Source organism: Patiria miniata, unplaced genomic scaffold (assembly GCF_015706575.1).
Source record: "Patiria miniata isolate m_02_andy unplaced genomic scaffold, ASM1570657v1 HiC_scaffold_22, whole genome shotgun sequence".
NCBI lineage: Eukaryota > Metazoa > Echinodermata > Asteroidea > Valvatida > Asterinidae > Patiria > Patiria miniata.
The window spans coordinates 5,756,684-5,776,810 of NW_024037061.1; the positions used below are offsets into that span (position 1 = coordinate 5,756,684).

Consider the following 20,127-nt stretch of genomic DNA (forward strand, 5'->3'; position numbering starts at 1 on the left):
CTTGAATGTTGTATATTGTCTCGTCTTTACCTATATTCAGCCCACTATAAAACAAAATATAGAGCTAATTTTTTTTCTAAAGACTAACACTTTCCTGATGCAAAAAAATTCCATTTCAAGGTTTTCCCATAAATGTATGTATTTGAATGGAAATTTTTAAAGTGGACTTCCTAAATTTGGTAAATTGGAGGCAGTATTTGAATAAAAGGCTGTTTTTTTCCCCGATAGTCAGCCAGCCATCATTACAAATTGATACACCCCCCCCCCCTTTTAAATGACAGCACACCAGGTGCCATGATTTCACAGGATGCTTGAGACTATTATTCACTTACAATCAAGTAAGGTATTTCATAATAATTTGGTAGTTTAGATGCTTGCAAATATTGTATATTGCCATCATAATAGCCATGATTCAGGGTGTTTCACGTATCCCCACTCTACAACATTGAATGTTGGGTCCTGCCCCATCCAGATTCATATACGAGACCATTTACAGATAAATTAAGATAAACTAAGCCTCTCTCTCTGTAGCATATGCTCAGATCTAAGTCACACAACTGAACCAATGCTAAGATCAAGAGCAGTGCTGAATTTCATCTTGGCACCAGATGTAATTCTTATGGCATAAAACTGGCTTAGAAATGACTCTTCTTATTTTGCGACGACTACTAGACACGTCTTAACTTGCGACGTGTTTAAAGCCGTTGTCGAGGAACTTACGATGCGTTCAACACATCGCAACTTTTGTGAAATGGAAGATACGACGCGTCGCGAGTTGCGACGTGTTACAAGTCGTAACTCGAGTTGCGACGCGTCGCAGCGCTTCGTGAAATCGGGGGCAGAGCCTTGTTCATATACATTAGGTTCACACCTTACTGTTTTACATAGTACACAGCACAACGTATTTCAGACAAAGTAGTTCAATTGAGATAAAAATACATAAATACAGAGATTTAGATCAAACAGAGATAAGACTAATACCTTACACCTAGCACTATGAACATAATGAATACATGAGGAATGTGGGAGCCATCTTCTAATTGTGATATGTCAACATTTCAGTTGAAAATAGGATCCATTTTCTTGCATATTCTAAAGCATGATAGACCATGTTCATGTTTATTGTATGATTCCAAGCAGAGAACCAGAAAAAATATATGTATAACATTTCAGCTGTTCTTAGCTGATGGTGCTCTTCATTTTCTTGTTTGAAAAACCTTCCAGTAAAGAAGGAATTGAGAAGTTACTGTTACTTTTTTCAAGAAAGTTTAGTTCATGTCAAGCTTATGGGAAGGGAAAATGAGAGGTGGGTTGCTGGGGAAGGGTGCAATGAGGTCCATGGGGGAATGGCTCCTTGGAGGAGAATCGGGGTGTACTGTCCATGGGAGGGGTCCCTGGGGGAGGGGAATCATGAAGTACTGTCCTCGGGAGGGGTGGGGGAGTGGCTCCTTTGTGCAGGGGAATCATGAAGCATTGTCCATGGGAGGGGTGGGGAAGTGGCTCCCTGGGGGAGAAGAATCATGAAGTACTGTCCAGGGGAGGGGTGGGGGAGTGGCTCCGTGGGGGAGGGGAATCATGAAGTACTGTCCTCGGGAGGGGTGGGGGAGTGGCTCCGTGGGGGAGGGGAATCATGAAGTACTGTCCAGGGGAGGGGAATCATGAAGTACTGTCCAGGGGAGGGGTGGGGGAGTGGGGGAGAGGAATCATGAAGTACTGTCCTCGGGAGGGGTGGGGGAGTGGCTCCTTTGTGCAGGGGAATCATGAAGTACTGTCCTCGGGAGGGGTGGGGGAGTGGCTCCCTGGGGGAGGGGAATCATGAAGCACTGTCCATGGGAGGGGTGGGGAAGTGGCTCCCTGGGGGAGAAGAATCATGAAGTACTGTCCTCGGGAGGGGTGGGGGAGTGGCTCCGTGGGGGAGGGGAATCATGAAGTACTGTCCATGGGAGGGGTGGGGGAGTGGCTCCTTGGGGCAGGGGAATCATGAAGCACTGTTTAGGGGAGGGGTTGGGGAGTGGCTCCTTGGGGGAGGGGAATCATGAAGCACTGTCCATGAGTTCAAGTAGGTCATCCCCCTTACTACTTTGCCCTGAGGATTCTGGGATTGAGAGGTCACCCATGATCCTGGTAAGCTCATCACTTTTCTGTATCTGCAAAGAAAGAAAAAATGACATTGTGTTTTCAAAATTTTGTTTCCAAGACTTTTTTTAAGGAAAAACATCCTGACATAATGGGTACCTGTAGGCATGTCAAGGAATAAGCAATGCTGACTTGCTGCTAGACAGTTGTTTCCAAGGTTACTTCTTACTGATAAACTGACTATGAAATGGTCTTATTATATTTACCTTGGATGCATCTATGTTGATTACTTTGAAATCATACATATCAGGTGGTGGTCTTGATGCTGCAAATTGCCTAGAGGGAAAGAGATAACATATCATCTGAATACTTGTTGCCTTGTGAATACTCACTAGCAAACGGGGCCCAATTTCACGGCGCTGCTTACAGTTACCAGAAAAGTTGTGCTTAGCGTAGCAGAAAAATTTGCTGACCTTAAACGCTATTTAACAGCGTGGATGTGGTAACGGTCGTGCGTGCATGGAAAATTCTATTGTTACATCCCTAAGTTAAGTAAATTTTTCCTCTGAAGTAAGCGTGCCTTTTGCTGTGCTTATGCTTACGGTCTCCATGAAATAGACGGAAGCTCTTTTAGCAGACAATTGTGTGCTGAGCAGCGCCGTGAAATTGGGCCCTGATGACAAGCATGACAAGAGCCCATGCTGTCATAACAATTTTAAAAACTGACAGGAACTTCCGCTGTTTGAAATATATCAGGTGGGAAACAGTGCGTATACATGTTTAAATGTTTAACGAGAAAAAAAGCTAAATTCGTTTACACATTTTCCGAAATTTGTGCAATAATGAAGAAAATTATGATTTTTTAAACACACCCATGTGCAAACATACTGGGGCAGTCATCAGCCTTTGTGAAGCGGCAAAATATTTAAACAGTGCTTAATAGTTTTGCTTATGTTTACACAATTTAACGTGATGCCCCATCCTGTGCAAATATCCACCAAACATGCCAATATTGTCCTTTTGCCCGCTTCCTTTCAATGTCTTCAGTGTAATGAGGGGAATCTGGAACCAACCTGATATAGCGCCTGCTCTGACTGATTTAACCTTTGACCCCTGACATGACTTACTCTTCTTCCTCGTCCGTGTTGAACATATTGACCCTGAAGCCAGACTTCTCCTTCTTGGTCTCTACTGCCCCCATGAGATGAGCTAGAAGGTTCAGCTCAGCCTTCACCATTGGATTAGGGTTTGCTGTGGCCTGAAGGACAATGACAAAATCACAACACTTAACTATGCTTTGTTAAATTCATGGTACAAATAAGCCACACACACATACATGAATCAGCAAGATCGTATAGTAGAAAGGAAGTCCCCACACCGTGTATAAATGGGCTCCACTCACAAATACCTCCCTCACTCAGATACAGAGACTTAGTGGAGAACACTTGGAGGGACATGAACACATTGTCACCCACACACCTCATGCTCACGTGAAGACGCTACACATTCAGAAAAAAAATTGTTACAAGTACATATTTTGGAACCCAGTACGCACAGGCAGTGTGTCCCTTCCACTGTGCATGTCAATATTAGTCGCAAAGCACTACCTCTTGTTCATGCAAAGAGTTCAATGTGTAAAAGTAAAGTTGATTAGTGACAGCCTTTTTCAACACCTCCATTTACCAAAGGTGTTGCACATTGTGGTGTCACAAAGGGTGTTATTAAACATAACGAAGTAAGTTTAACAGTTCTGTACACATTACATGATCCTGAATGTGCATCGTCGTTACCTCTGCATTAAAGCCTGCAAATTTATTCCCAGCTATCTTGGAGAATAAACTGCTCAAAATTTCTGTTTGGCGCAGACTAATAATTCAACCACCCTCCCTGACAATGCCTGACAGGCCTGACAGGTAATAAAAATTAATAATTTATACATTAAAATTGCGCAAATTCCATAAGAATATGATCAAATGCGCATCACAATTATCATTCCTGTTCATCAAGAATGAGACCCTGCAGCAGCTCGAGATCCACGCAATATGGTCTATACCTTCACAGGTACCCATTTATACTCCTGGGTGGAGAGAGGCAATTGTAGTAAAGTGCCTTGCCCAAGAACACAAGCACCATGTTCCCCATCAGGGTTCGAACCCATGTACCACAGCATATGACTGGAACACCACAACCATTGGACCACAGCACCCCACATAACTGATATAACTCCTGGTTGAAGAGAAATTGTTACGTAGTGTTTCACCAGAGTCAGCCTAATCTCAACTGAATCCAGAATGCAGCATTAATTGCTATGCTTACATCTTCTGCCGTTGATGAAACCACTGCAGTCTTCTGTGGTGGACTGCTGACTGTTGTATCCGTTGGTCTGACGGTGCTGTACATGTTTGTACCCAGCTTGATGACCCGGTCTCCTTTCATATCCACGGAGCCTTCTCGTAACGACGCTTGGTATTTACTGCCTGAAGGAAACTCTGTTGTCTTGATGTGCTTCCCGGATTCATCGTAATACCTTGCAGTGGGTGATTGTCAAACGGGAAAGTGTCATCAAGAATTTATACACAGCAGGTGCTAGATTTGCAGTCAATGGATAATGGAATGCTACATGAAGACAGCAGAACCACTTTGCTTTAAAATTTCATAGTTTGATGAATATGGATACATGAAAGCACTCAATATTTTAGCTAAATTTGATCAAAGAAATTCAAAACACAAGGAGTATTTTTACCAACTTGTTATAGTTTTAAAGGGAATATACAACATTTGCTTTTGATGTAATTTTCAGGCATAGCTGGATTTGGGGAAGGGGGTTAGTATTTTATAGCAAATATTGTCACACTGACTTGTTTGAAGTTTTGAGTTCGAAGATGCTGGAAAAACCACGAAAAACATTCCTGTTTTTGTAGTCTCATTCCCTGACCCCACTTAAGATAAAACGGAGCAATTTACACACATCAGGGAATTGTAAGGGCAGGGAACCAGTCAAGCTAGCTTTTACATGTTCATAGGCTTTTAATCGATTGCAAACAAAATGCGGACTAACTAAATATGGTAAATTAGGGGCAGTGTTTGAAAAATAGCCAGTTTTTTTACAACGCTGGTTGGCCGACCAGCGTTGCAAATGGATACAAAAATATCACTTTTCTTAAGGGAATAAATGTGTGCTTCGGAGGTTTTTATCACTCTGTTTAAGACCACTTAGAGTCTGGGTGCTGGTAATTATCAGCACCCAGACTCTAAGTGGTCTTAAACAGAGTGATAAAAACCTCCAACGGAGCACATATTTATTCCCATTCATAAATACCTTTTCGGTAAGAAAAAATCATATAATTCGTTCAAAACATCCCGATTTTGTTCAACAAATTCACTTTATGCTTTATGAAACATCCCTCTTGCAAAACAATGGAGTGTTCAGCTGGCGAGTAAGATGTAAACAACCCTTTTATGGAGATTGACGTGCGCGTATCATGTTCTGCGCGATGTCGCGCAGAACGCACCTGGCGCGTTGCGTTTTGAATTTAGAACTTGGTAGTGTTGCGTATGCCTACATGAGGATTGTGAACGTTCAACCAATGAAACGATAAGAGGCACTGGATTTTTAGGAGTCCACATTTTATGGTGACACTGGAAAAGTGTTTAAGACCAGCTAGCCATGTCTTTATCATCCGTTTAAGACCGACCACGTGACGGGCTCTCGACCAATAGGAATGCGTAAACTATCTTAGGTATTTATGAATGAAATTTATAGCACACGCGTTACCATGCTTTTACAGGATGTTTTAGACTGACATTCACTAACAGTTCCGTAAGAAATTTCATATTAAATTGGTAGTTTTGCTTTTTGATGTTTGCAAATATTGTATACTCCCTTTAAATCATATAACTTAATTAGCTGCAATTTTATTAAATTCACAATAAATTGACACAAAACATACCTGTTCCTGTTGGTTATCTGAAAATTAACAAATTTGTACCAATTGTCAGTGACCATGATGACAGGTTGCATACTGCACCTACCTAATGGATCCTGGTATTTCTGCTCCATACGGGACTGGTCCAGCCAATGGCAGAACAAACCTCCCATTGGAATTCTGCACCTTGTCTTTCAGAAAAATAGAGACCTGCAAAACAAACAATCAAGCTAAAATATGTCAAAACAAAAAAAACACCTACATAAAAGTAACAGACATCTGGATAAAACATGTATAATAATGAAAGTGTTCTCTTCAATAAACTTTATGATGACTCACTACTTGTAACTTATTTTTCAGGTAAACTCACAATTACTCCTAATTTACGAATTTGGTGATAGTAAAATTAATATGGATTGATACAGCACACAACCAAACAGGTTCTCACAGTTCAGTCCAATATATTGTTGTGTTGAGGTCCAATATATTGTTATTATATTTATTTAATTGATCCTAATGTACAGAATGCACTAAGACTGTGCCATATATGTGCAGAACATTTCAGGACAAAAGAGCAAGTACATGTACAGATGTAGTACTTCCTTATTCAAATATCCCAATGTGTACATTCTGCACGTGCTGTGTTGACACTAACCACTACTTGCCATGCAACAATCAATGCAGCTTGTGGCTAGATTTCTGTTAAAACGTAGCACCAAACATCATGCCTGGAAATTGCGCTCAATTAATTTTTTTACAGTTTAACAAATGCACAAGGGACAAACATCTATCAAAGTGCATGGAGGAAGGGATTTTCCCTTCTATTTCTAACAAAATTCAATCATTTTCTTTTAGTATATTTAGTGGACATTTTATTCATTCCAATATAAAAAAAAAACACATTTTGTTGCCATAAACGTGAATACTCAATATGTAAATGATGTAAAGTACCGATTTGTGCTGTCTATGAAAAGCATAAAGCATTTAAATCTGTTTTAATACTCCTACAATCTAAACAATCACAGACATTCCAAAAATCAACCCTCTATTCCTCTTCCCCTGCCAAGCCTTTTCACAAGCCACATGTAGTCACCAACAGTCAGAATATATTACAAGCAAGTACCATGACTAGTCAAATTCAGTCAACAGACAAAAACAGGCAAGTGGTAGGCACAGCTGGCTTATCAATCCCCTACATGTACAGCCAAAGCATAGCCTTATCCCATTACATGTACATTAAACAGTCACAGCCAGTCAATCCTGATTCATGTACCGGTAGGCTGGGAACTCTTAATAACTGTTGACTGATTTTGACTGAAAGGGCAGCTTAACATAGGATGTATGTTTGCATAGGAGAGTTCAAAATACTTTTCTTGTATATATATAAGCAAATAAAATATATTTTAATAAACATTAGGCCTATCGTTACCATTTGGCTGAACGTGTACATGTATGTGGGCATGTTTATGACATACCGCTACTTTATGTATTTTGGACTAGTAAATGTACATTTACATGTTGATGAGTGTATATTATATGTTAAATTTACATTTCAGGTCCAATTCACTGAGGATCAATTATTGATTTATTCTAAGCAAGACTTTATTGGTTTCTAATAAACATCATTCTGTTGCTACCAGCAACCCCTCATTAAGACCTTTTAGATCTGCCTGCCTATTATCCAGTGCTTACAGCTTCAAGTGTAAAGAGTGCAGTAAGGCCAACAACTGCTACATGCAACAATGCTGGCCATGAATGCAAGTCCACTGAGGAGCAGTTGCCATGGTGATGCTCTTCATATCAATTTTAGATAACTTTTAGATAAAAAGCAATGTACAAATGTATGTGGCAATTACATGTAAATGGCAGGTGAGGATATGATATGTGGGATATCTATGTTGGGAAATACAAGCTGTAACCCAATGCACAACCCAAGTACAAATGTAGAGGCTTATTGTGTGCTCTGACATGTCATGACAACAATTCTATTTGCTGATTTTAAGCCATCAGAATTAGCATTGAATGTTACAAGCAGAAAGTTAGCTTCAATATTGCAGAAACCAATCTCCCATTTCCTACTGAAAAACCAAAATACTAGCTTTATATAGTCAACATTGAAGTTGAAAGTTTAGAAAACCAGAACTTCAACTTTTCTAATCATACATGTACATGTCATTAGATGGACTTTTACATCCGAATGTCAATTGAATATTGGGTTTTCCTTTCATCAACATAAATGTAGTTTACAAAAATGTATATTCAGTGTTGTCTGAAACGATTGCGAGACAAAAATCACAAACTACTTGGGTGGAACTCAAACCCACGACCTCCTGTTTATTAGAGCAGATGTCTTACCACTCGACCACCGATTTTGCCAGGGCCCGCTGGCTGGTTCAACTTTCTGCTATCAGTAATTTGATGAAAATGTGGAAAAGAAACTTCCATTACTCTGCTGCCCCACAGTTTCTGTATCACTACCCACATGTAACCACATTTTGTAAAGTAGAATAAAACTGGAAGTTATTGTCTGTCCACTTTGTGTTTATGACACAATTTCTGCTGAATAGGTCCTCTAATTATATTTGTATATTCAGGTCAATTCAGTCAGCAAGCACTTTGCAGCAGTTTCACTCATGTTCATCTAATTTTCTATTAAAAGTGTAACAGCCAATACGGGCGATTCCCAATAGTGCGCCTCCAAGAGTTTGCAACGCGTTGGCCAATCACAATGCGCAAAATCTGTCGACCCAACGCCCGTTTGGAAAAGGTCGACTGATTTCGCGCATTGTGATTGGCCAACGGGCTGCAAACTCTTGGAGGCGCACTATTGGGAATCGCCCGTATTGTAATAATCATTCCATAGTTCCTTTTATTGTGTGAGGGGATGCAATGTTATCTTGTAGTGTTTGTTGCAACTCATGCACAGCTCTCCCTGCTTCCAGCAGCTTGATCTGATATTCTTACAGCCATTGACATACATTGTACATCCAAAAATATCTCAAGTACCAAACATGTCCACTAGCCTACATGTAGACACTTCAATTATGGAGCACTGAAAGCAGTCTCACACCGGTGCAAGACAGCCTTGACGTTACTCCATGCACAGTAAGAAATAATTAATCTAGTTTCCATGGCTAGTCTAATGCTACCATGGCAACCAACGCTGATCAATAGTCACTCAATGATATGGTATAACAGCGTGTTTGTAAGGTAAATATTACCTAGCTGAACAAACACGAGCTTGTTTGACATGTTGAGCAGTTACAACAAACATCTTAGAGTAATAAGATTTGCACAATCACACTACACGTACACAGTACTTTGTTACATATTTGCTATAAACAAAAAAAGCTAGGCAATTTTTTAGCGATGTGAACCATCCGGAACAAAGTTGCATGCCCCGTGCTTTACAAAAGATGAATTTTGCTCCGAACAAATTAAAAAAAAACCTACTTTAAAACGACTTGGGGAGTCTGCAACTCTCTCAAAAGACTTTCATTTGGCACACAAATAACCCGCCCTGCGACAGCCAAATTATTGTCTGGCAGCTAATAATTCTTATTCGGTAAAGAAATAATGTAACCAAACATTGGTGGATTTTTTCGTTTGATGTTTCAATCAAAGGTAATCACATTTTATTTTGTTTGGAAAATAGCAATTGAATAACAAATCTATTTTTCGAGATTAAAACTCGAAAACAGCACAGGAATGCGTGTTTACAACAGAGCTCCAAGAGTTACATGGATACATAAAACAAGAAAATAACAGCTTTCAACGTGATTAGCAATCAAGGAATTTGAGTTGAATTTCATTGGCAGTTTGCCCTTACCCTTATATGGATGTCTTGAAAGAATTCTAGAAGTGTTTGCCTGATCAGCTGAAATTCTCCCATGGACAGTGAACTGTAAGTCTGAAATCAAACGAAAAACATATTTGAGGGTAAGTTTAAAAATGAAATTTTAAATAAGGACTTTCAGCTTCAAATGATCATTACTTCTTTCAGTGGCTTGACCTCTGACCTCAATATCCTAGCATGTTGCTATGGTAGCAAGGCTCCCCTGGATTGAGGTCAGAACCTTGCATGTGTTGCTTAGTTATGTAGTCATGAATATTGAAGCACATTCAGTCATTTTAAAGCTACAGTCCATCATATGCAGCTATCCAAAAAGTAACTGACGTACATGTAATTATTGTTAAAAGTCATATTTAGTCGAAAGATAATAAGGGGACTAAACTCCCTGTGAAATTATTCTTTCTGGCAACCTGTCATTTTAAAGAAATCAACAAAAGAAGGCCTTTCCAATGGTGCGTCTTTAAGACACACCATAGGAAATTTAAATTAGTAGTTTGTTTTGTTATGCGGCGAAGCGTGGCCAGCATTGGCATGACGCGCACGCGTGCGCGGTTGCTATAATTCGTCGGATCAGTGCGTGACATCGTGTAGCTGCAATCCGTCTCAAAAGCTGAATTCAGGCCCAATTCAAAACATGAATTAGCAACTTTTGATTTGAAATGGAGATCCTAGCATGCTGTTTTTCTCGAATATACAGCTAAAGCTGAGCTGAAACTTCATCAGGTTAGTTGTTCAGTACCCTTCTTAAGATTTTGAGCACGTTTGTTGCTTCAAACGAACAAAATGCACAAATTACAAGAGATGGACTATACCTTGAACAGTAACAACAGTACAATTTAAGTTTGCCGTTGCACTATGTGAAATAATATTTTTTAACCCATAAGTCTCTATACAGTCCCAAAGCACACTGCCCATTACTCCCCCTACCATACTGCCCCAAACCATGAAAATAGGATCATACAATGTAGTCTAACACATGCTACAAAAATCCATCACGTACATGTAAATAGACATGCTATAGACAATGGATTATTGAGTTTGTGTGCTTCTAAAATGAAACTGTGGAAATTCAGGGTTCGGAAGTGTGCATCTGTCTGTTGTATGGAGACTAACCAAACTATGACTATCTCACTTGCATACACTTGTATACACTTGCAGAATTACAGGTATAATATCATTTGGCATAATTTGTGCATTTTTTTTTTCTTCGTTTGAAGCAACAAAAGTGCTCAAAATCTAAAGAAGGGTACTGGTAAAGTTTTAGCTCTGTGAATGCTGTATATTCCGAGAAAACAATATTCTAGGATCTTGATTTCACTTAAAAAGTTGCCGAGTCATGTTTTGAAATGCACCCCAAATCAGCGTCCGGGACATATTCTTATTAAGCTGATTGCAGCTCTACGTGATATCACGCACTGAACCGACAAATTATAGCAACGGCGCACACGTGCATCTTGACAATGCTCGCGCACACCCATTCAAGTGAACTACATGTACATTGTATTAACGGAAATTTTTTAAATGCGTCTTTAGATGCATCTTTGGAAATAACCTTCATTTATTGTTTTCTTCAATATGACAGCATGTCAGAAAGAATAATTTCACAGGGAGTTTAGCGCCATTACTATCTTTAAACCAAGTATGCTTCTGAACAATAATTTTGTCAGTTACACTTTGGATAGCTGCAAATGATAAACATGTACTGTACCTTTAAAAGACGTGTTGGATTCTGGCAAATTTGGTGTACAAAAAAGTCAGTATTAATGGGCTTAATTGTGAGTACAAAATGGTGTCATTCTTTTTGAATCCTAGAAAAGTTGTTTGTTTAAAGCTATAGTCCATCATTTGCAGCCATCCGAAAAAGTAACTGGCGAATTATTGTTGAAAAACATACTTGGTTGAAAGATAGTTAGTGGACTAAACTCCCTGTGAAATTAATCTTTCTGGCAAGCTATCATTTTGAAGTAATTAACGAAAGAAGGCTTTTCCAACGGTGCGTCTCGCAGGAAAATTTAAATTAGTAGTTCATTTTGTTATTCGGGGCAGCGTGCGCTAGCATTGGAACAATGCACAGGCGCGTGGTTGCTATAATTCCTCAGATCAGTGCGCGACGCCGCGTATAGCTGCAATTCAAAACAATTCAAAACATGATTCAGCAACTATTGATTTGAAATTGAGATCCTAGAATGCTGTTTTTCTCGGAATATACAGCTGAAGCTGAGCTGAAACTTCATCAGGTTAGTTGTTCAGTATCCTTCATTAGATTTTGAACACTTTTGTTGCTTCAAATGAACAAAATGCACAAATTACAAATGATGGACTACATCTTTAACCCTAACTCCTGGGGCTCTTTTACTAGAAAGTATCCTGAATCCGCCAAAATCCACCAATTTTGTCATGCAAAAATTGCTGGTATCCTGAATCCATCAGAATCCCCCAGTGTAGATTCTGGAGGTATCCTGAATCCGCCAGAATCCACCAGCAAAAGTCTTGATGGATTCTGGCGGATTCAGGATACCATGGTGGCATAAAAAAAAATACAGCATGTTTTTCCATAGAGTCTTCAAAATCCATCACCTAAATTTCTGGTGGATTTTGACGGATTCAGGATACCATGCTCGCATGAAAATTGTGATGTGTGTTGTTGCATAGGATCCATCATAATACACCAATGCATCGCGACCCCAGCATGGATCAGTACCGAAGTGAATACGTCTCGCGCACAAAATTTGTGTGAAAGACAGCGCATGTTTCAGCCCGTAAACCATAGATATAGAATGAAAAGACTAGATCGGCAGCGCGTCCACACGCGCCCAGTCACTGTGCGATAAATCTCCGCCATTTTGGTTGTCTGTCATAGACGCGCAACAAATTAACGTAAAGTAATGGAGCTAAATGTATCTTTCCTCCAGCACGTGACCTAGCTCAACACGCGCGAAGCAAGAAATGCGCACCGAGTATTTACGCGATGCGCAAACATAATTATTAGCGATGCACATGGTGTTCTTTGCGCGTAAACGGCATTGCGTTCGTCACGTTTTCGCGCATTATTTGTATCTTTCCTCCAGCACGTGACCCTCCATGCAAGTCCACCCAGTACATGTGTGTACATGTTTGTACAGTATGTGACAGACTTGGCAGGGCTAGTGCCAGCAGTATTTACTTGACCACAAACATTGCAAAAGAGTTAAACTGATGAGATCCTGAATCCATCAAAGTCCCCCAATAGCTCAAAATGGAGGTATCCTGAATCCATCAAAATCCGCCAGTTCCGCTAGGCTTCGAATCCTGAGTCCATCAAAATCCCCCAGTTTGTTCAATATGGAGGTATCCTGAATCCGCCGAAATCCCCCGAAACAGGGGGTTGGATTTTGATGGATTTAGGTACGTTAGGGTTAAAGATAAGTAAATTACAGTGACTTGTGCAAGACAAACACAAGTTCAATTCCTTAATAATCTATGCCGTAAGTTATTTTAGAGACTTTTGATGTTTGTAAAGTACCAACTTTTGATGTTTGTACCTTAATCATCATCCTGATGACTGTTTCCACCTGGTTACATATTGGGATTGAATCCTCAACAAAGGTCCTGATGGCATCCAGATGATTGAAGGTCACTAACAGGATATCCGAGGGACGCAGACACAGAGAGACTTGGTACTTCAAAGCCATTGTCATCAAATCATACAGCTGAAAAGACAAACATGGATACAGTTTATTGCAGTTTTTAAAACAATAATGTATCTCGGGCAAATGTCGGGAAAGTATGTTGAAAATGCATACAATGTAGTTCTTACATGGCATGCATGGTGAACTTTTCGGCCTGGCAAAATTTAACGTACATGTACATCTACATGTACATCGATTTGATGTATTGTGTTTTTTTGCACAATCTCCTTTCAGTACTGTCACTACTACTTGTATGTATTTCGAAAAATAGAATTGTTTTCTAAGTATTAAAGTTAAATGGCTTACCGAAAAGGAGGGAGTAGCTAAAAAGTACTGATATCAATCAATGTGAAATTGCTTTGCACTGCCTATGGTCCTAGTTTAATTTAATGTTGCCATGCCAACCCTAATTATGTATTGCCCATTGTGTGATAGTCAGTGTATCAGTTGTCTGATTGTAATCAGTGTATTGCAATATGCCGCTTGCTAATAGGGATCATTAGAAGTGGTACATTGTACATGAGATACGTATGATGCTCGGAAATACATGTGCAGTTGCATATTGAATCACCATATTCTGCATTGGGTGGGTTTGTGGAAATAACCACACAAAATGCTGATTTAACCTGCTATTTTTTTCTGAGGCATACAATGTATGTATCCCACACATTCACTATTTCTAATCAACAAAATGTATAAAATGGGAAAGTCCAAGAATTCGCGTGCACTATGTCCCATACGCAACAAAAGTTTAACCTTTTAAGATATTCATGGATTTCAATATTTATTCTGCTGTTGAGCATCTGCAAGAATACTCACAAGATTTTCATTAATTAGTCTTTGCGATGATTATAATTAAAGAAACCTTTTCTTGGACTTACCCAAATGTGTTTATAAAAGTGTTCCTCATCTGACCAATGTAACTACCATGCTCTGTATGCAGTTTACTCGCATTACAATTAACCGTTTTAGTACTGTCAAAGAGTTGTCTACAATACCCATGGCAAGTATAAAGGTTTTTTTTAGTATAAACATGTATGTAATTTGTCGGATGGGCAAGTGCACTACATTCTACGAACATTAATGTCGCTATACAGGTACCGGTACATGTACATGGAGTCATGGGCGTCGCCAGGATTTTTTCTAGAGGGGGGCAAAAAAATTTTTGGCCAAAAAAGGCTTGTATTTCTCAACACATTCTCGATTTATCAGTTTTAGAGGGGGGCAGGGACATTCCCCCCCCCCCCAACTCATTAAATTTACACCACTTTGTCTTCGCGCCTCTTTTTCTTTCCTTTTTTTTCTTCCTTTTTTTTTTTTTTTTTTTTTTTTTGCTTTTCCAGGGGGGGGGCAAGTGCCCCCCCTTGCCCCCCCTCGCGACGCCCATGCATGGAGTTGTGTTACTGTAATTAAAGATCATGAAGATATTGTTCTGAGCTGCTAGGCAGCAGGTCACGTACAGTAGTGTGGATCTGTCACTACAGTATTAGCCTGATTACGGTCATCAGATATCACTGGCAACAACTCAACTAGAAGGGTGTGGTTATTGATGCGTTAATTGGATTTCTCATTGAACTGAGCTAAAATTAAAGCTAAATGTAAATTAATGGCATCTGGGCGTCACTACAAAATCATGAAATCATGAAATGGGGGTAGTTTCGACTATTTTTGTTCATACCTTGCATACCAAAAATGTAAACTACCAGTAAGTACCAGTAGTTATTCCACTGAGGGGAACCTAATTGGCCTTTATACACAAACAAATATTGTTCAAATTAATGCAGAAAGCATACATTGTACAGTCGAGTCTCGTTAATACAAACTCGTTCGGACCTAGCCAAATTCTTTGTTATATCAGAATTTTGTATTAAGAGGAACATCAGTCCCATTCATCATGTTCACTGTGCACATAAATGCACAGTCGGGACTAAGGCTTTTTGTTTGTTATAACCAGAATTTTGTATTAACAGAGTTTGTACTAACGAGATTCAACTGTACATGAACGCATAACCTCCGATTCATTTGGAAGCTCAAGAGAGAAACCAGGAAAAAGTAAAAGCAGAACATATGATTTTGTTTTAGAAATGAAAGCTTAAGTTTTCAGCCTACCTTATCCATGCTTGCTGTGTTGAGTCGCATGATAGACGCATGAGCCAACCGGTCAAACACTGTACGCATGCCCTTCTTGGAATAAATCTCCTGTGGCCTGAAGAGATTCTCCATGAATCGTTGATTGAACATGGTGCTGATGATGTCATTCATAACTGGTGATGAGAAAAAAATGTCAAAAATGACCTCATGCCCGAACGGTAAAAGGGAATCGGGAACCAGCTTGAACTGGTATCCGTCCATATCCGTTTGAAATGCACTTGTGTTTACTAACACGATCCAGTCTACTCATTATCATAGTCGATGCATCGCGCGCGCTCGGTAACGGAATCGCACTCGGGATACGGGGACCATCGAAAGTACGCTGGGAATGAAGACCACATCGCGTCGTTCAAACATTAACACGAATCGGAAATTTAACGTGTTCACAATCGCGAGGGGAGCTCTCGGAATTGAACGGGAAATTTCACTTTCCATCCGGATCGTAAGTAAACTTCAGTACAACCATCTTAATTATCGATGTCTACTTGTACCTCAGTTGGCGTATCTAGTAATTTGGTAGTCCCATAAATGTGACGGAAATACTGGACTGCCTCCGTATTTAACGTCACACATCCACCTGTGGTATAAACGCGGAGCGTCCCCGTTGCTAGGGGAACCGAAAATTAATTAAAAATCGAAATTATTTTGTCACAAGAAAAGCAACCCAGCTATTAGTATGACTGTTAAATAGCACAACATCGTTAAATTCGGTACCTTCAGAGGTCTAGTTATCCAAAAATCATGGTAATTCGTCAAAGAATGCAGACGGTTTTGAAAAAGCATGGCGTCTCTGATATTTACTAGACTGTTTCCCGGCCACCCTAATTAAAGTCAAAAAGCCAATGGGGTCAAGGAACCAGACAAGAGCTTTAGTCATTTACTGAGCATGCGTCAACGTTGGCAAAGCGCACCGCGGCTGTTTCCTGTAATTCCAAAATCTTGAAGCCCTCTGCAGTGAAGCGCGCCCCCTTGTGTGCGCTCTTCATCCGCAGCCGAGTATTGCATCCGGGTACTTCACAGACTGCTAGCAACGGGGACGCTCCACGTTTATACCACAGGTGGATGTGTGACGTTAAATACAGAGGTAGTCCAGTATTTCCGTCACATTTATGGGACTAGTAATTTGGAGGCCATTTTGAGGGTGAAATCTGATGTTTTTGTTGGGCAATGTTGGGTTTTTGGGTCAATGACAGAATTGTGTTGCTCGGCATACATCATTAGCTTGGACCCCACTATCGCCAGACCATGTCCGAATGTTAAAAAGGCGATAAGTTGGGTCCAAGTTACTCGGACTATACTCGATCCAAGGCTCCAAGTACCTAAAAAAAAAAATGTTGCTCTGGCATGGCCCTGCATTCTATAGTCACTCCGGAACTTGATGCAAACGGTCGAGTTGTAGGCCTACTCTACTTGTGTGACATTCCAATCACAGTTTGCATGCTAGCTAGCTCTACTGAGTGGAGCGTTGAATTACGGGTACCCCTCCATACAAACGCTCCACCGATTTGCCATACTTTGGTGACGGCGTCACAGTAGCATAGTGTACAAACCCACGCGAGGACAAAAAGACCCCCAAAAAACCGGTAAAGAGAATACAACTGAGAGAGACAGTTACCCTGGATTGATCTACACATTCATGACATTCCATCAGACCCCTTATATTGTTCCCAAACAGCGAAAATTTTGGGAAAAAACAGAAAAATAGTCTGAAAACTTACAGCTCAATGTGTTTGCCGTGAGGCTCAGTCCTTGCCCTGACTTGCCGAATGAGGGCGTCTGACGTGACGTCACCGTCGTTGCTCGATCGAAGAAAAACAAGTCGCGCTTTATCAACGACTGTTTCGTGTAATGATACGTGCTCCTTGGGTGTGTTCAAAGCCCATACTGTTGTACGGCGCGGATCGGAGCACGTATCATTACACGAAACAGTCGTTGATAAAGCGCGACTTGTTTTTCTTCGATCGAGTAACAACGGTGATGTCACGTCAGACGCCCTCATTCGCGGGGCATAAAAAGTACTTATTCTTAAAAAAATACTAATTAATTTAACAATTAATAAATTGGACGGTACAATAATTCATATTGTTTTTAGAAATACTTGCATAACATTTCGAGCGCTGTGTACACTTCAAAAATGCATAATTTGAAAAAAAATTAATGAATGCAAATATTTTTTATTGCAGGCTCAATAATTCATATTAAAAACTGTTTACAACTTAAAAACGCTTAGCTCTACTGAGTGGAGCGTTGAATTACGGGTACCCCTCCATACCAACACTCCACCGATTCGCCATACTTTGGTAGCACCATCACAGTAGCATAGTCACAAACCCACGCGAGGACAAAAAGACCCCAAAAAAACGGTAAAGAGATTACAAATGAGAGAGACAGTTATCCTGGATTGATCTATACATTCTTGACATTCCATGAGACCCCTTATATTGTTCCCAAACAGCGAACATTTTGGAAAAAAACAGCAAAATAGTCTGAAAACTTACAGTTCAATGTGTTTGCATGGAGGCTCAGTTCTTGAATTAGCTTGTCAATGAGGGCGTCTGACGTGACGTTAGCCCCACTAGTGTGGCCGTCGGTATGCTGCGCTGAACCCAAGGCCACACACCGTGGTCTGCGCACTACTGAGGACGTTTTCATAATTTCAACAGCGAATTTCTTACATATGGTTGTATTCTACAATGTCCCAACTTTCACTTCTGGGATGCTTGGGTGTAATGATGTTCAATTTTCCAAGATATTCTTGAATCTTTCTGGAGCCCATATGCACTTGTGAAACGTCTGGTGATGGCAGCCATTTTGAATGTGACAAGAGATGACCTCAAGCTGTGACGTCGCGTTTATGCAAATTGCTTGTCGAGCGAGGGCGCGAGTTGCAAATGCGACGGCTGTTTCCTGTGCCGTAGATCCTGAATAGAGATCAGTGCACGTGGCCCCCAGACGATAAATGCATGGTACAGGAAACAGCCGTCGCATTTGCAACTCGCGCCCTCGCTCGACAAGCAATTTGCATAAACGCGACGTCACAGCTTGGGGTCATCTCTTGTCACATTCAAAATGGCTGCCATCACCAGATGTTTCACGAGTGCATATGGGCTCCAGAAAGATTCAAGAATATCTTGGAAAATTGAACATCATTACACCCAAGCATCCCAGAAGTGAAAGTTGGGACATCGTAGAATACAACCATATGTAAGAAATTCGCTGTTGAAATTATGAAAACGTCCTCAGTAGTGCGCAGACCACGGTGTGTGGCCTTGGGTTCAGCGCAGCATACCGACGGCCACACTAGTGGGGTTAACGTGACGTCACCGTCGTTGCTCGATCGCGAAGAAAAACAAGTCGCGCTTTATCAACGTCTGTTTTGTGTAATGATACGTGCTCCGATCCGCGCCGCGCCGTACGACAGTATGGGCTTTGAACTCACCCAAGGAGCACGTATTTTCCAAAATGTTCGCTGTTTGGGAACAATATAAGGGGTCTCATGGAATGTCAAGAATGTATAGATCAATCCAGGATAACTGTCTCTCTCATTTGTAATCTCTTTACCGGTTTTTTGGGGTCTTTTTGTCCTCGCGTGGGTTTGTGACTATGCTACTGTGATGGTGCTACCAAAGTATGGCGAATCGGTGGAGCGTTGGTATGGAGGGGTACCCGTAATTCAACGCTCCACTCAGTATAGCTAAAAAACGCTATGCATATAAAATGGTAATTATTTTAAAAAGTAAATAAATTTGCAAATGATTTAATTAATGAATTTAATAAAATGTTTCAAAAAAAGGCATTAAGGCATTGTCTCCCGAAGCTCAGTGATGCTATTAAATCGGAGAAAAAAATCTGCTTTAAAAATAATGTTGCATATCTGCATGAGTATACCCGGGGGAAAAATAGTTTAGCGGCTTTGTATGCGTGGCCGGGAAAATCTATGCAGTGCGCAAGTTTAAACTTGCATGCGCAATTTGTAGCAAGGAAATAAATGCGCGCGCAAGTTTAAACTTGCGTGCGCGCAGGTTTAAACATGCGTGCGCGCAGGTTTAAACTTGCGCGCGCAAGTTTAAACTTGCGCGGGGGACTCACTTTCATGACTTTCATGACTTTGCACTCGACATCGCTACATGCTAGCTTACCTTTCTTAGACTTGTCAATTGGGATGTTTTGCGCCCGCAATCTCTGGTCTAGAATGTACAGCATCTCCCCTCCCAGATTGATAAAAAGAATAGGTAACGGCCGAAACGACATGCTGACCGAATTGTCAAAACTTATCGGATTTCATAAAATCTGGACACAAAACTTCGCAAGCGAACTCAGGTCATGCACGTCTGGCCGCTTCCCCAGTTTCCGTGGAGAATATGAATATATGTATTGCATATGCATGTCGATGGTATCCGATCCTAGCCTCCGCCGGCCTAATCTTGATCCGTCACTTTTTATGGTGGGTACC

The 20,127-nt window shown here is 40.6% G+C and overlaps 1 protein-coding gene across 1 annotated transcript; it reads right to left on the reverse strand.

Annotated features, from left to right (window-relative positions):
- Positions 1 to 1,780: 1,780 nt before the first annotated feature.
- Positions 1,781 to 20,047, reverse strand: LOC119730297 (protein OSCP1-like). The gene is made up of 9 exons (XM_038203116.1): positions 19,814 to 20,047; positions 15,633 to 15,787; positions 13,377 to 13,544; positions 9,832 to 9,912; positions 6,109 to 6,212; positions 4,393 to 4,603; positions 3,204 to 3,334; positions 2,343 to 2,412; positions 1,781 to 2,147 (listed from the first exon to the last, which is right to left on the reverse strand). The coding sequence occupies exons 1-9, from the start codon at positions 19,923 to 19,925 to the stop codon at positions 2,034 to 2,036; spliced, it is 1,146 nt and encodes a 381-aa protein (XP_038059044.1). The 5' UTR covers positions 19,926 to 20,047; the 3' UTR covers positions 1,781 to 2,033.
- Positions 20,048 to 20,127: the final 80 nt, after the last annotated feature.